The 16,751-nt window shown below is 37.9% G+C and overlaps 1 protein-coding gene across 1 annotated transcript in view; it reads left to right on the forward strand.

The window, feature by feature from the left end:
• alg13 (ALG13 UDP-N-acetylglucosaminyltransferase subunit) overlaps positions 1-16,751 on the forward strand; it is a 50,996-nt gene that overhangs the window by 15,991 nt on the left and 18,254 nt on the right. The window contains exons 8-17 of the mRNA XM_043705310.2: positions 337-415; positions 2,965-3,073; positions 3,328-3,392; positions 4,975-5,075; positions 7,700-7,827; positions 8,244-8,478; positions 8,978-9,097; positions 11,636-11,792; positions 16,053-16,176; positions 16,564-16,599. Coding sequence (XP_043561245.2) covers positions 337-415; positions 2,965-3,073; positions 3,328-3,392; positions 4,975-5,075; positions 7,700-7,827; positions 8,244-8,478; positions 8,978-9,097; positions 11,636-11,792; positions 16,053-16,176; positions 16,564-16,599 — 1,154 coding nt within the window. The remainder of the gene's footprint in view (positions 1-336; positions 416-2,964; positions 3,074-3,327; positions 3,393-4,974; positions 5,076-7,699; positions 7,828-8,243; positions 8,479-8,977; positions 9,098-11,635; positions 11,793-16,052; positions 16,177-16,563; positions 16,600-16,751) is intronic.

Below are 16,751 nucleotides of genomic sequence, written 5' to 3' on the forward strand. Positions count from 1 at the left end.
CCTTGTAGAGTTCCCACAAGAGTAGCAGCTAAAAAGGCAGAAAATCGAAGTTGTCAGCATCCAGCAAGGTGATATATTAAATTGGCTAGGATATTGTATTCATGTTATTGCAGAATATTATATCAGTTAAGTGCACCTGACTACATTATACATTTTCATGTGATGGGTTCATGTAAAGTACTGTTTGTCAACTTATAGACTAATTTGGACAAATAGGTTATGGAGCCTATTCCAGAATCACAGTGCATAGTTTGTTTTAAATCAAAGATTTATATGTTGTAGTGACCATGGTTTGCACTACTTCAGACAAACTTTTTTTTTTATTTGTCTGCTTAGGAGGAATGGTGCAGAAAATAGTGATCACGAGGGCTCTCCAGAGGAGAAAATGGCAAGACCCAGTGCAGAAGAAACAAAGGTATTAAAATTCATAACTTTGTAATGAAAAAAAATTTGGGAAAGTTAATAAACTCAAAATTAATCAAGCTCCTCACATTTTTGAGGTGTTGGAATAGATCTCATTTACAGGTGTCTGGCTTTTGTTGGACTTGTCTTGCCATGGTGATCCGTCCAGAGTGTGTGTTGATGCACAGTCTACATTGTGACTCTGGTAGGAGCCCTTTTGCCATAGAGAAGAGGCCATTTAATTCTTGCTATGACCTGCCCTTTGGCAGCGATGACCCTCTGTTACTACCACAATCTGTACTTTTTTTTTTGTCTCCCTTGATGGTTACAATTATGCTGTGTCCCATGCTCACCACCTTCCTGTGAGGAAGATTAGGCAAGCTGTATGTGCCATATAAATATTTTGTTTGGGATTCCACCTGTACTGGTGGCCTTATTGGTTCTGAGATGTTAGTTGCCTTTCTTTACAACCATTTAAGGCTGGGGTTGTGCTGAAGGGGTGGCAGACAGCATGATGTGGAATGTGGTCAAGGTCACTTGTTGATAGCTCATTGTGCTCCTTCCAACAAGTGCTGTGACCCTCTTGGATGAGACCGTACCATGGTTCAGTGGTTAATACTGCTGCTTCAGAGCCAGAGATCTGGGTTTGATTTCACACACTGGCAACTGTCTGTGTGGAGTTTGCACATTGACCCTGTGTCATCATTAGTTTCCTTTGGATGCTCCTTTTTTCTCACACAGTCCAAAGATGTGCAGGTTAGGTGGATTGGTCATGGAAAGCATAGAGTTTAAGGGATGGGGTGGGGGAAAGTGTGGACTGGATAGGCCAAACGGCCTGTTCCCACACTGAAGGGATTCTATGATATGATATGAACAGGAGTCCATTCTCTACTGCGTAGAATAGGACTGTGCTGAAGAATCCACACACAGTGGCTGTATTTCCTGCTTATCATGTATTTTGGACCATTTGACTGCATTTTCTGTGGACTTCCTTTCCTCATCCTGGGGAAAAGATCTTGGCTATTCACTATCCATGCCCCTCATAATTTTATAAACCTCTCGAAAGGTCACCCCTTAGCCTCTGCTCCAGGGAAAAATGCTTAAGCCTCTCCCTATAGCTCAAACCCTCCAACCCTGGCAACCATCCTTGTAAATCTTTTCTGAGCCCTTTCAAGTTTCACAACATCCTTCCTATGGGAGGGAGACTAGAATTGCACGCACTATTCCAAAAATGGCTCAACCAATGTCTTGTACAGCCGCAACATGACCTCCCAACTCCTATAATTAGTGCTCTGACGAATAAAGGCAAGCATACCAAATGCTGCCTTTCTTCAAATTAATCAAAATGGTGTTGGATTGTGGCAATATTGGAACACATTTTTTACTGTTTTTTTTTCTCTCTGGAATACAACTGATAAAATCATTTCGTTTGTTTGTTTGTTTATTTATTTATTTATTCATTCATTCATTCATTCTCAATCTCTCCATTCACCTGAGGTGTGTTGACTCTCGGATGACTGGTGGTGGTTTAATCTGTGAGGAAGCAGCCCTATGGTCCTGTAGGACAATCGTGATTTCATTAAGTTATCTTTTGTAATTGTTCTAATCCAATGTTATATAAAATTCTTGCTTTTTTTTCACTTGCTCTTGTGATAGTGTTTTAACATTATCTTCCACTCCATGTGACACACCATTTCTAAAATTTCCGAATTGAAACACCGTTGCTGCAGTTTTTCCTACTTGTAATATATTTTGTAAAAGATGTCTGAGTGATGAAAAGTAAAATGATTGGGAAGTTAGTTTTGGGGGAACAAAATACTGGCTTCAATAAAGCTGGCTGTAGTTAGCTATATCATAGATGCCTTGCGTTAGTGTTTAAAACACTATAGAATGTTCTTGATAATGGTGCTATGTCCAGCCAGAAATCTGCTTGATCTTCCAATGTATGCTTTGATTTATCTCCCCATACATTCTCGAGTAATTAACTCATTACACATTTAGTGCTTCACATTTTGAATGTGTTCCCATATTTTGCTTCTTGAAGTTATGCCTGGCTTGAAGAGACATACTTTTGGAGTTTTAAGGTGGAACAGATTAAATATTTTAGTTTGGAGCAGGCAAAAATCATTTTGTTTGGAATATCTGTGAAATAGGACAAGTTGAAGAATTTGGTAACCACCTTTTTTGATTTTTCACGTCAGATCAATTTTCTTGACTAGTTTACCTTGGGACAATTTTGATTCTTCTCGGCAGCTTGCAGTGGCTATCTTTTTTCAGTGATTAAATGAACAAAGATAGTGATTATATGACCGCAGATATTATGATGGAGGAAATGATGTAATTTCATTTTCAACCTCTTGAAGAAATACTGTTGTTTGTTTTTATGATCTTGCTCAAAATGCAAAGGTACCAAGAATTGAAAAATTTGAACCCCATTGTGAGTGATAAGAGTTATGATTGCACATGGAGATTTTATTCCTCTATAATTTCAAAGTTATAATTTACCTGCTGTCATTTTTTGGAAGACTTGGTTCCAACATTCAATTAACTTCTGTATTTCAGAATGTTGATGGCCCATCAAAGATGCCATTTCCCTTTAAGGTATTGAAGGCATTGGATTCAGAAATTTATCGCAATGTGGAATTTGATGTCTGGCTCGATAGCAGAAAAGGTATAAACCATAAATAGTTGTCCCAAAGTTTTTGGGTTTTGGGGCAGGTGGAGAATCTTCTGCTTGTAACATCCCATACCTTATTTCTAATCCGGAGCTCTGCCCTTTTAAATGGCTTATTTTTGCTAAGTATTAAATTTTATTTAAAGCATACGTCTAGATCAATTTGTGCTTCCTCTTTGAGGATTTGTAGTAAATCTCGCCATGGAGATGACCAGCATTCTTCTTTCACAAAGCCATATGTTTTGTTATAGAGCAGCAAAAGGTGGACTACATGGTGGTTTCTGGAAGGCAATATTGTTTAGGTGACAAATGTCAGGTAGGTGCTAAATGCTCTTTGATAAATGTTAAGTCCATTATATATTTTAAATGTTAATTTTTAAATTTGTTTTTGTCAAATGAATATTCTTGGTCAGTAGATTTTAAAGCTGTTGCTAGTTGTGGCTGTCCAGAACGGGCCTGTCTGTCTCTGTTGCTGCTAATATAATAAAAACAATCACAATCCTGTTAGATACCCAATATGACATTTTGTGAAAAAACCTTGTATTTGTATAACTTTATTTTCTTGATATTGTTCACAGCCAACCTTTGTGCTGCGACATCACAAATAAAGCAGTCATTTTACTATAGCACAGTCCCATAACAAGCAAATAAGAAATTATCAGGTAACCGTTGTGAATGGCAGTGCAGAAATTGTTTAGACCTAGATGAACCACCAAAGTAAATATAGTGAACTTTGTTTTAATCGGCATTCCTGATAAATCAACAAACTGTATACCTCCATTCAAAGTTCCCTTCTGTCCGATTACTATAGTTTAGTTGTTTATCTCAGTATAAAGTTGTTCAAGTGAATAGCCTCTCAAAATATAACTGTGGTGTACCTGCAATGTCAGTGAGGGTGAGTGTGAGAAAGTTCTACCAGTAAGTTTGTTTTTATTTAAGGCAGAGTTGCATTATAATTTTGTGATTTATGCTGTAAATAGAGCATGTGATGTGTATATCTCTTTATTTTTCTATTACTTAGTGTGTTACATTGTGGGCCTCTTGATTATCCAGAATATTTGATCAATTGGCACACTCTTGGTCCCATAGGTGCCGGATAATAGTTTACTGTATTTGAATTTGTTTGAAATAATAGTTTGAAAGTCTGTCTTATTAGCAGTGTCACCTCAATGTGCATAGTTGTCCCAGTTTCTTCCTTGGGGAGAAAGTGAGGTCTGCAGATGCTGGAGATCAGAGCTGAAAATGTGTTGCTGGAAGAAGGGCTTATGCCCGAAACGTCGATTCTCCTGTTCCCTGGATGCTGCCTGACTTGCGCTGTTCCAGCAACACGTTTTCAGCCCAGTTTTTTCCTTGTGCAGTTGATGTTTGGAACTTAGTGGAAAAGCGCATATTATCACCTTCATTTAAAATTAATGTTATAAAGATGTTGGGGAGCTAGGCAATGAATAGAAAAAGGGAAATCACAAGATAATAACTGGGTTTGGCTTTTGAAGTTAGTGTTAAGAATCCTAACTTCCATTAACTGAAAATGGAGATCACAGCAGGTCAGGCAGTATCCATGGAGCGAAAGCAACCTAATGCTGGGAGTCTAGATGGCCCTTGTTTGGATCTGATGAGTCCTTTTTAGATTCCAAGCATTAGCTTACTTTCTCTCCAAAGATACTGTCTGACCTGTGATTTCCAGCACTTTTTGTTTTCAATGTAGCTTCACTATTCTGTTTCAAATATAAGTACAGTTCTGTATTGAGCAATTTTTGTTTTACTCTGCATGTATTTTAAAGGTGAATTGCTGTATGACGCTTAGTTTCTCAGCCAGTCATTGCTTCCGTTTATGTTTAAGGAGTTCAGATCACTTTTACCATTAATATTTTTTAAATGAAATGTTAATCCTTCTGCAGGTGAAACTTGAGCAAGGAGACAAATACTACAATGCCCATATACAAGAAGCAGGCCAAGATGGCAACTCGGTGACTGTCTTCATAGAAGAACTAGCTGAAAAGTTAGCTTTTATTTACTATGACTGCCGTAGTGCTTATTGGTTCAACATCTGTAATTAACAGCGTTTTTGCAAGTTAAGTAATATTACTTAATCATACGATGCGGCAAAGAAGAATTAGTTTTTTTACCTCAATAGCGGACTTGATTTGTTTAATATGAGCATCATGTTTTGAGAGTAGGAAATCTAATTGGAGTTGTACCTAATTGGAGTTCTACCAAATTGTAAGTTGTCTTTTTGCTAGATTGCAGTTGCCAAAACAAAGTACACCCAAACTTGCAATACTTTTCAATTGCTTCTGGAATGTCTGTGCGTGGGGGAGGGGTGTTGAAAAAGTAATGAAAATATTAATAGTGAAGCTATTTAAAGTGAAGGATATTGAATCAAGTGCATTTGTATTACCAATTTTTTAATGCCGATTGATGTAATGATTTGAAGCTGTACCACTGTCATCAAAGGTAGGTTTTGTAAAATATGAAAGCACCCCATCTTGGAAGTTGTTTCAAGTATTTAAATTTCCATTTTTTTTACTTAAAGCTCCAATTTAGTGTTGTATTGTAAAACGTGGCTGGTCATGTAGTAATATTACCAGTAATGAGGGTAAAGTTAGTGATTTTAAATGAAAAGGAATACTGGGATTCATCAAATCTGATATAATCTGAAGAGAAAGTAAGTTAATGATCCAAGTCAACAAAGCTTTACTTAAGAGATTCTTTTTTGTTCTCCATTGATACAGACTGAGCTGTTGAGTATTTGCAGCAGTTATTGTTTTAAGGTCTATTTTGCACCATCTATAGCATTTTACTTTATACTAATCATAGTTTATCTAGATTCTTGTATTCCTGCTTCATTTCCCTCCCCCACCCCCACAATAAAGTTGAACCTCCATTCCATATCAGCAGCAAGCCATTTCACTTCAGTGCTTGCCAGTGGTCTCCATGCTCGTTAACTATTCTTGTGCACCACCTAGTGCAAACTGCAATGAAATGTTTGTCTGCCTTTGCCACAGCCTTGGTGTTGCACTTTCATTGGTAAGTTAGCTAGTTTGCTGCAGTGAGTGTTCATTTTGAAAAACTTGACTCCTATATCTGGGCTGGGAATCTCTGATCCATGCAGTAGGACTTCTTTTCTTTGAAAAATCACATGTATTTTATTCATTTTGTTGCAACTTAAGTGTGGAAGAATTTTAAAGCAATTTTCATTCTTGACTACCTCATTAAAGTGGATTGGTACCAGATTTTTTGAAAATCCAATTTGGAAATTGAACACTTTTTTAAAATAAAAAGTCTAGAATGAACTTGGATTAGATCCATGGACTTCTATGATGTGGAAAAACAATGCTTTGTATATACAGAAATTGTCACTGAAAGATGAGTGATCCTTAAAAATGAACAAAGCCCCATACTGATCAGATATGTTGCAGATTTTAGGCTTCATTTGAAATATTTTAGATTCCCTGACTTAAGGGTAGATTCTCGAAGATCAGTATGAGATCACTGAACTGTGAAGGCAGACTTTGGTACCTAGGGTTGTACTTGCCAGAAAGATGAAAGACTTGAGCAAGAGATCTGATCTAAGATCATAAAATAGTATGGTTGAAGTGATGGCTCACGAAGAATATGTGACCATTAAACCAAACAGTGGAAGTGGAGACTAGGGAGCTCTAATTGTTTCTGAAAGCTGAACAAACTGAAACCAAATTCCGAGACCCCAGTAATAAGTACTATTGTTACATGGTCCTGTAAGATGTTTCTGCAAAACTAAAGTGATTGCACCAAGAGGAAATGATCAGGCAGGAAAGCTAAAAGGAATGAGGTTTGAATATATAATGGGTCAGAACAATTCTTCACCCCGAGGTATAGTTTGAGAGAATGTTTGAATAATTGAATGGAAATAAAATCAGCTAAAGAATGGTCTTGACTAGTCTCCTTTTGGTGGATTTTATATTAAGTTTATTCTTCTATTGACTTTTGAGGTTTATTTAATCAATTAACTTCTCTCTGGGTGATGTGCTTTGTCCCCTTTTTATCCATCCTGTTTAATTTCTAAATTAGGTTTTCAATTGTGCGAAAAAGTTATACCAAATACTACCATCTTTATTTTAAAATATTAATGGATTTGCTGTGTAGTTCCACGGTTCTATGAAAAAACAATGTTACACTCCCAAAATGTATTCGGTGAACACTTGTGTTTGCGATCCAACTTCAGGTGGAAATGCATCAATAACAAAACAAATCTGTGGTGACCTGTGTAATCAACATGCATGAAAGATGTTTGAGCAAAGAAATGCAGGATGACTGTTGCTTGTGGGATTATGATTTCAGGAGTAAAGGGATTATGATAGGCAACTGGAAGAAAGTAAACTTCAGTATTTTATTTTTTTTTTCCTTTTTATTTTGGGTGACCAGTTTGTGGTTAGCTTGTCTGGACAGTCTTTTTTGCCTGTTGACTTTTTTTTGGGATGGGGTGGAAGAGGAATGTGAGGATACAAGATGTCCAAACTATCTGCAGTGTTAAAAGGTGAATAATTCCGAAATGGTATTGTATGTGCTTCAAATGCAAATATTGTTAGAATAATGTTTAAGTTTTATGTTTAAGTTCTTGTGACGAAAAATAATTGCTCCCAGGCACACTGTTCCTTTGGCAAACCTGAAGCCTGTGACCCAAGTGACACCGGTTCCTGCCTGGAATATTGTTTCAAACAGAAAAGGTGGAAACTATCAGAAGATACCTAGTGGATATGTTTCTGAGTTAGGTTAGTAAAGAAGAGAATTCATTAATCGATTAAACCTTGAAATTTGACTTTACTGATTCATGCCTGGAGCTTTGCAGCTCTCAAAGCACTGCATTTCCTTTGGCAGCATCGGTGTAGATGTTTTACCAACTAGATCTTTGCAAATAAGGTGGTAATTAAATGGGTATTCTGTTTCTTAATTGCTCTGTACTTAGTGTAAATCCAACCCAAATAGTGGTCAGTGTCCACTTTGCCACTTTCTTCTTCTTTAGTTCACTAATTATTTGATTTTAATTTCTTAATCTGATTCTTAATGATATTATACTCTGGGGAAAGAGCAAACAGTAGTAGTGAAATATACTAGTCAACTTTCTAAGGAAATGAATATTAGAATTTTTTTTCAGTTCTGTTCTTGACTAGCTAATGTTTCTTTGCAGACCTTGATCCAAAGTCACGCAGGCGATTTATGAAGAAGATTCGTGGAAAACAGGTTTTTATGGCATTTGCTTATGGAAGGGGTCAACCTGTGCTTCCTCCACGTCTGCAAAACAATCTTCCTTCTGGAAGATCTTCTCTTCCTCCGACTCAAAGTGGCAACTTTGCTCCTTATGATCAATACAGGGTCCCTCCTCCACCTCAAAGAACTGGCAGGAACAACTATGCTTCGTCTAGGTTTGTAAACAGCAAGTACTTAGGATTCTAGTGTAAGGTTTTAGATCTTTGGGGGGAATCCGTTGTTACTGCTGAGACTCAAACTGGCAATGTGTACCATTTCAAATTTTGATTTTTGATTGTGTTCCATCAAAAAATGCCATCTATCTTTGAGCAGATATAATGCACACCCCACCCAATGTGCATTAAAGAACACAGGTTGAGAACTTGAGCCTTAATTTTACATTGAATATTGTAATGAAGCTTGTTTAAAATGAGGGTAATAATTGAAACATCATTGATCCAGGAGAAAAACTTATTATAATGGAGTTTGTGCACTGTGAAATGAACATATTTTTATTCCATCAGTTGCAGAGTGGGGTGTTAGACAGCGAAGTGGGAGTAATGAGCAAACACTCGTCACCAGAAATTTGATGAGTTTGAAAGTCGTTCCCAGTGTTTGTGAAATTTAAGACATTTGTGTGTGGGGATAAAGAATGTTTTCTATTTCCTCTTCCAGGAATCCAGCTACTCGATTTGTGGGTCAACATGGCTTTGTTGATCCTGACTACATCTATGGCTTTTCTGGCTCAGGAAAGGGATGTTTTCAACATTATGACAATTTCGCCTATAGATCTCGGTAATATGTTTAATCTATTGTTTTGAAATGTCTACAAAATTGCAAACCCATAATGTTAGGATTCTAGCCATTTAGTTATGGGTGAGATGAGCACTTTTCTGCCACATTCAAATGTCATTAATTATAAGTAGTACAGAATGTAGCTTAGTATTTGATAGCAGAAAGATGGTTTCCTAGGTTATGCTGAGTATTTTAAGTACGAAAGAAGCGCTTTCATGTGCTGCCATTTGTCATGTATTTCTGGAATTACCTATATTACTTTAAAGTATTGTAGTCTGTCATTTTCTCTAATCCTTCTATAATAATGAAAAGGACCAATAATTGCCTGGTTTGCAAGGTCTTTACCAATACTGTTCAGATGCTAATGAGTTTGAAAGTTCCAAAAATTAAAACTGGAGATAAATCACAAATTTGGCCACTCTGGAGAGGGAAAATTGTGAGTTTTTAAATTGTAACCTTTTTCATTTAGAAAGAGATGTATTTCCAGTTGACGTTGTCTCATTTTGCTTACTTTAATTTTTGTTTCAATCCTCCTATTCTACAGTTGAGTGAAAAGTGGGAATTTTATGCTATTGTATCTGTGCACCTTTTAAATTCATAAAATCTGGGTATCACTGCAGGGCCACTACTAATAGCTGTAAAGGTGATGGTGAGTGGTCTTTTGATGTCTTTGCTGTCCACGTAGTGTGAGTAAGTTCATGTTTTGACCCATCAATTGCGAAGGAACAGTGATAAAGGTCCAAGTAAATATGCATATTTGAGAAGTGATGTTCCCTTTTGTTTGCTACCCTAATTCTGGGTGGTAAAAGTTGGGGATTTGGAAGGTGGTGTCAAAGGATTTTGACTTGTTGCAGTGCAAGCTATAGATGGCATGCATTGTTGTCACAATATGCCAATAGCAGAGGAATTGAGTATTTTATGGTGGTGAATAAGATGTTGTTATTCAGGTGGGTTGCTTTGACCTCGATGATAAACATTTGGAGCTGTTTGCCCAGGCAAGTGGGGACTATTCTGCACACTCTTGTGCAATGTGTGTGGACAGGGTTTTGAGTCAGATTGGGTCACTCACTGCAGGATTCCTAGTCTCCGACCTCCTCTCAAGCCACTGTATTTATATTGCTAGTTCACTTTCTGGTCAATGGGAAACCTCCAATGTCAGATGGGAGATTCAGTGGTGATATCATTGAATATCAAGGGGTGGCAGTTTCACTCTGTCTTGTCAGATGTTCATTGCCTGATATTTGTGTGGCTTGAACGTTCTTAAATGACCAGTAACAAAGCTTTGGTATTGCCCAACTCTTCCTGCATTTGGGAATAGACTGCTTCAGTATCTGAGGCACTGGGAATTGCACTGAACGTGGTGCAACAGTGAGTTTCCAAAAAGATCGAGGAAAGGTCATTGAAACACCTGAAAGTGGGCACTGCCCTGAGGAACTCCTGTAATGTGCTAGAGCTGGGATAACTGATCTCAAGCAACTATAATTATCTTGCTTTGTGGTTGATATGACTTCAATCAATAGAACATTGCACCCCCTGCCCCAAATTCTCACACTCTCTAGTTTTGTCAGGGCTCCTTGATGCCGCACTCAAATGTGGCCTTTATGCCCAGGGACGTTACTTTCACCACATCTCTGGAATTCAGCTTTTCCTTGATGGGGAAGAATGTGGGGTAACTTGAATATGGAAAGGTTGAAGAAAATCATATTTTAGAGAGGTGGTGAAGAGCAGGCATATTGGGAAATACTGCATTTTTCTCCTCCACAGAAAGGGGTGAAGTAATTGTTCTGAAGGAGGGTCACTGGACCCAAAACATCAATTCTGCTTTCTCTCCACAGATGCTGCCAGCTGAGTTTTTTCAGCATTTTATTCTTTTTTTTTGTTTTAGTCTGTAAACAAGATATCCCAAACTCAGACCAGTTTTTGACAAAAAGCACAGTACAAAAAAAAATTTGGTGAAGAGATAAATTTAGGTCCTGGAACCTTTTTTTTATATAAAGCATCTGTTAACATCAGGAAATAGGGCAAATGATAAAGTTAACATAGGGTGCATACCTTCACCATGCCAAGTGTTCTCTTTGCTTGTTATATAATGTTTTCAGATCATTACAAATCCACTTTTGCAAGACCAGATGGCAATCTGTATAATTTCCATTTTTATCCTAACAATGCTGACTTCTGCTGCATTGAATATGTTCCCAATTCTTCCAGCTGGCTTAAGTTTGCAGCTTTGGGTAGTAGATAATTTGAGTCGAGAAGTGGATGTGCACTCTTGCGTGAGGAGGCTTTATGCAGCTGGTTGTCATAAGATTTCAGAATTAATTTAGTGATTTTTGGTGGGTGTTTCTACAAAAAGGTTAAAATAAGTGTAAACATAATTTGCAACAAGTGTTTGTTTTGATTCATTGTGGATAATGTACAAGTAATAGTGGACATATTTCAGAGGGTTATTTAATCTTTGTGCTATGCTTCAATTGGCTTTGCTGTAATCTTTTAGTGCAATTAATTGTACCTTGTGAACTTTATCCTATTTTCTACAAGCTCTTATAGCAGAAGTCGCAAACCTGTTCAGTATGTTAACAAGGATTGCCAGTTTGGCTATATAACAGAGAGTGAGGAGGAACCAAGAGCTACTGAAGAAACTGTCACTTTCTATGAATTTGAAGAAGGAAATGAGCCAACCTTTCCTGTTGTGCATGTGAGTGAAAACTTCAACAAATTTTTTTGGTTAAAAATCAGCAATGCTTAGCAGAGTAGGTAGCATCAAACTCTAGGTAACACTTTCTCTGCCACACTCTTTTCTTTTCAGCTTAATACAGGTGGCTCATGGTAAACTGCAACACTGACCGTATTCCATGTTGTGTATCTATCAAAGTTCGTCTTCCACAACAGGCAATTCCAATTTGACACATTGCTATAATTTTATTATATTATAGTATGTATTAGAAACTCACAAGGACTGGAGAGAGAAGCAGAGTTAATGTTTTGAGTCCACTATGACTCTTCAGAGTGTTTGAGAGAAACAGCTGTTAACTTCAAGATTGCATTGACTCCAGTGAACCATTGAGGATCCCTAGCAAAACTTGAACTAACTGGTTAGAATCATGCTGAGCACAAAGGAAATTTGTTGGAGGGCAGTCATCCCTGTCAAAGGACATCGCTGCAGGAGTACAACACTTCCGACTGTTACATCAATGACCTTCAATCGAACATAAGGCCAAAGTGATCATGTTTAAAGATGACTGATCATCCAATGTTTAGTACCAAACACTAGTCCTCAGATGAGTAGACTTTGCTGGCATGCAGCAAAATGTGAACAGCATTCCGACTTGGACAATTAAGTAACAAACAACATTGGTGCTATCCAAATGCCAGATTGTGGAAAACTCCAATAAAAAAAATCTGGCCATCTCTCCTTGATTTTCAATAAGTATTGTTGTTGCAGAATCCCCATTACCAACATCCTGGGTGTTACAAACTGTTGGAGAGAGTAATAAATTTTCAGGAGACAGCAGAGTTCAAGGCGTGTAACTTATTCATGCATCTACCAGTACAATGCAGGGAGAGGCCAAAAACTATCCTGAATCTGGCCTTGACATGAGGGTCAATTACCCCCTTTAATCATCATTTGGAAGAAAGTCAATGGCCCTCTAATTTTAAATACAAGTAAATTGTCTCATACTTTTTCTTGTAACATTAACAGGGTGGCACATACTTCCTCCCTGTGTACACTATTGGTTAATTAGTACTGGTTTGTTTAACTATGATTGGGTTTCCAGTACATCAAAGTAATCACTTGTTGCCGTGATCTGAATAGGCTCTTTTTGGCATGATAGAAACTGAGCTCTCTATGACTACCAATGACCTTTGTATATCTCAACTAGGACCATAATGAGAAGGCCCTTGTAATTTTTAAACTTTCCTAATTTTCTAGTTTTTAAGCGCTCTCAATAAGATATTTTGATATCTATATCTATGATCTTGAATTTTAACACTGCTGCCTCTCAGCGCCAGGGACCCGGGTTCGATTTCCATCTCTCTCTGTGGAGTTTGCACGTTCTCGTCTGTGTGGGTTTCCTCCCACAATCCAAAGATGTGCAGCTTAGGTGAATTGGCCATGCTAAATTGCCCATAGTGTTAGGTACATTAGTCAGGGATAAATGGGTCTGGGTGGTTGCTCTTCAGAGGGTCAGTGTGGACTTGTTGGGCCGAAGGGCCTGTTTCCACACTTTAGGGAATCTAATCTTAATTAAAACTTGTATCCTAACTGATTAGAAAAAAATTATGTGAAACATCTAATTGGTGGGAAACGTTCTTCCCTTTAGGATAGGGAAAAATTGCACATTCCTTGAGAAATTCCTGATGAAGGGCGTTTGCCCGAAATGTCGATTCTCCTGCTCCTTGGATGCTGCCCGACCTGCTGTGCTTTTCCAGCATGCCACAGTCGACAAAGAATGTTCACATTCAATCTTGAACCGGCAACTATTGTTTTAAGTGCTGAGAACACAAGCCTCTTCCACACACTTCAATTTTTGATAAACATGTACTGCAAGCTTGTTGGGACTGTTGGTTTTTTTTTGCTGTTCTTCCATGGGCAGCCCTAACACCATTATCAGGGCATTAACTGGAGCAGCAGCATAAATACTGTGACTCCAAGGGCTGTGGTCACAAACTGGAATTCTGCAGTAATTAACTCACCAATTCATTCCTCAAAGCCTGTTCACCACCAGTATGAACCAAGTGAGAATTGTGATGGAATGCTGTCTACTTGGAATTGAAGTCATCAGTTCAGCACTTCAATTGGTTTGATGACATCCACTACAAAGTAACTCTGTTTAGCACCTGATTTGCCATCTGAAGGCACTTACGTCATATGTTGCTGGTATGTAGTGGCAGCAATGTGCATCATTTTCAGCAACTTAGCAAGACTACTTTGACAGTACTCTACAAGCCCCTTAACCCCTCACTCAAAAGGGAAAAATGCAGGGGACACCACCATCTCTGAAGTCATCGAACTGATGCAGAAGTTCCACATCACCTGGAATTAAATAGTCATTTCTTAATTGCTTGTTCAAAATCTTGGAATTCTCTCCGCAATGAAGTGAGACCGTTCAAGTGTGGATTACCATTTCAAGGTTAGAAAGAGATGAAGTGCTGACCTTCCTGTGATTTAAAATTGAATAAAACAAGGTGCGCTTTGCTATCTCTACTTTGTATATTTTCTGAAATATACATTCTTGAATCTAGCTGTAAGTGTCTTTCCAAATTGCTCTGCACACAAGCTTTTACACCCCTAAGTTTGTGAACTTAAGAATCATGTCTAAATCGGGTACAACTTTCTTAAATTTCCATATGGTTGACGGTGCATTTATTAAACCCATTTGATTCAAGTGCACTGTCAACACTAGAATTGTTAATAAACTTAGGCTCCATTCGACTGGATCTTGTAAATAGTATACACTCTAGGCACCACTATTGGCCAGGGTACCAGTGAAGCAAACTGTTTTAAGTGGATGATGTTGAGCTGCAGTTATGTTGCCCAGTAATTTAAATGGAAAAGTGGTTACACTTGGAGATGGTTATAGACTGACACTTTGGGTTTCAACTGATGTGAAAACTAATGTTATCCATGTTTGTCACATTCCGGTACTGGCATTGCTGATTTGCACAAAGATCCCTGCTCCTCAGCGTATGGTATGAAGGTCATTAATGAAGCATCTGAAGAGATTGTTTAAACTTGGCACTTTTCTCAGGGGTTGATTTTGGAGATGCTGGTGTTGGACTGGGGCGTACAAAGGTTAAAAACCACAACACCAGGTTCTAGTCCAACAGGTTTAATTGGAAGCACTAGCTTTTGTACACTAAGATACTTAGCACTAAGATACTTTTCTCCTCCACAACCACCTGATGAAGGAGCAGCACTCCACAAGCTAGAGCTTCCAATTAAACCTGTTGGACTATAACCTGGTGGTGTGATTTTTAACTCTGGCTGTAACTCTTCCTTTCTGTCAAGTACAACTGTTAGTGGAGGATCATTCCTCTAGTTCCAAATGACTTTGAAATTTAGTAGTGCTTCTTGATGTCTCCCTCAGTCAAATGCTGCCTAGAAATTAAGGGCTGAAACTCTGTTGTCCCCTGGAATTCAGTTTTTGTCCTTGTTTGAGTCAAGGCTGGAACAATATCTGAAGCTAAGTTGTTCTGGCTCAGTTCAAGCTGTGACCATTTGCAAACAGTTGCTCTCATAGTGCTCTTAACAGCACCTTCAATTGTTTGAGAGCAAGTAGATGAGGTGGTAGTTGGCTGGAATGGATTTGTTCTGGTTATTGTCAACAAGGCTTACTTGGGATGTTTTCCACTTTAAGCAGATTTCAATATTGCAGTTCTAGACTATTTAACGTTCAATGTTTTATAGTTTGTGGCACAGAATAGGCAGTCCCCAATTTGACCATGTGACTTACAGCCATTCGTTCTTATGAGCAAGATCCCATATCACTTAATTCTAAGGATCTGACTTGTGAACACTTGCGAACAACAGTTTAGTATTGTACTGTGCTGTGTTCCAACTTGCATACAAATTGACTTACTCAAATGGAACCTATTTGTAACCCAGGAACTTCCTGTTTGCATAAAATATAAATTGGCTGTCCTTCACTTGTATGATAGTACTTCAGTGCAATTCAGAGGCATGTGCAGAAAGGGAGACAGCTTTCAGGAGAGCACAAGATTTCCATAACTTTGCAGAACTTGGGTTGCTGTACTGGAACTTTTCTCTGCAATTACCACTGTTTAGTTTTTAATATTGTACAAGATGAGACTAATTTCTAGCTATGTTATGGGATTTAGCTTGCTTGGTTTTGACTTCATTGAACATCAAACATTTTCATAAATTTCATTCAGAAATGATTCATCCAAGGCTGGAGATCACCAAACTAATTGCCCTTGTATTTCCCGTTTTCAGAATCAATCTTCTCCTCCAACTTTACAAGCTCCATCTGGGTACTGGGTAACTAGAAGGGGAAGCCCAGTCTCTGTTGCTAAGCAAGTCAATTCCTCAGAAGATACTGATGAGCCAAGTGATGGTGGTGAGTAGAAATGTATGATAGGTGCAATTAGATTGATGCAAATTCTCCATCTTTATTTACAAACACTCATGCATGGTATTCTAAATCTGGTTTCAATGTTGCTAGTTGGGATAAAGAGGGCGTGGTGCCTTTATGGACTTTACTATGGCATGCAATTGGCAGATGGTTTCCTGCATAAACTAGATTCCCGAGATTCAATTCTGAATTGGGTATCTCAAAACAGAATTATTTTTATAGGTTACTTCGAGAATTTCATTTCATATACCAGATTAAGTTAGTAACTGAGAAATAGATTTTCATTTTAACATTGCTTCTCTTTAGTATGCACTTTCTTAAGCTTTACTTAAATTTAGCTGCTGAATATTTGACACCTATTTCTTTTCTCAGGAGACTATCATGAAGACTTTATTTATGCAGCATCAGGTTGGTATGATACATACTTTGACAGTTTGTAGTGAAGTTAAGTAGTGAAATTTCCATTCTTTTAAAAGCAAATCTTGTGACTTCATGGTATAAGCTTCTACAAAAAATTAAATTGTGCTGAGTTTTATTCTCCTAGATAGAGGCATTGTTGA

Source organism: Chiloscyllium plagiosum, unplaced genomic scaffold, assembly GCF_037043375.1.
Source record: "Chiloscyllium plagiosum isolate Xiang-an unplaced genomic scaffold, Cpla_swu_hap1 HiC_scaffold_11, whole genome shotgun sequence".
NCBI classification, from domain to species: Eukaryota; Metazoa; Chordata; class Chondrichthyes; order Orectolobiformes; family Hemiscylliidae; genus Chiloscyllium; species Chiloscyllium plagiosum.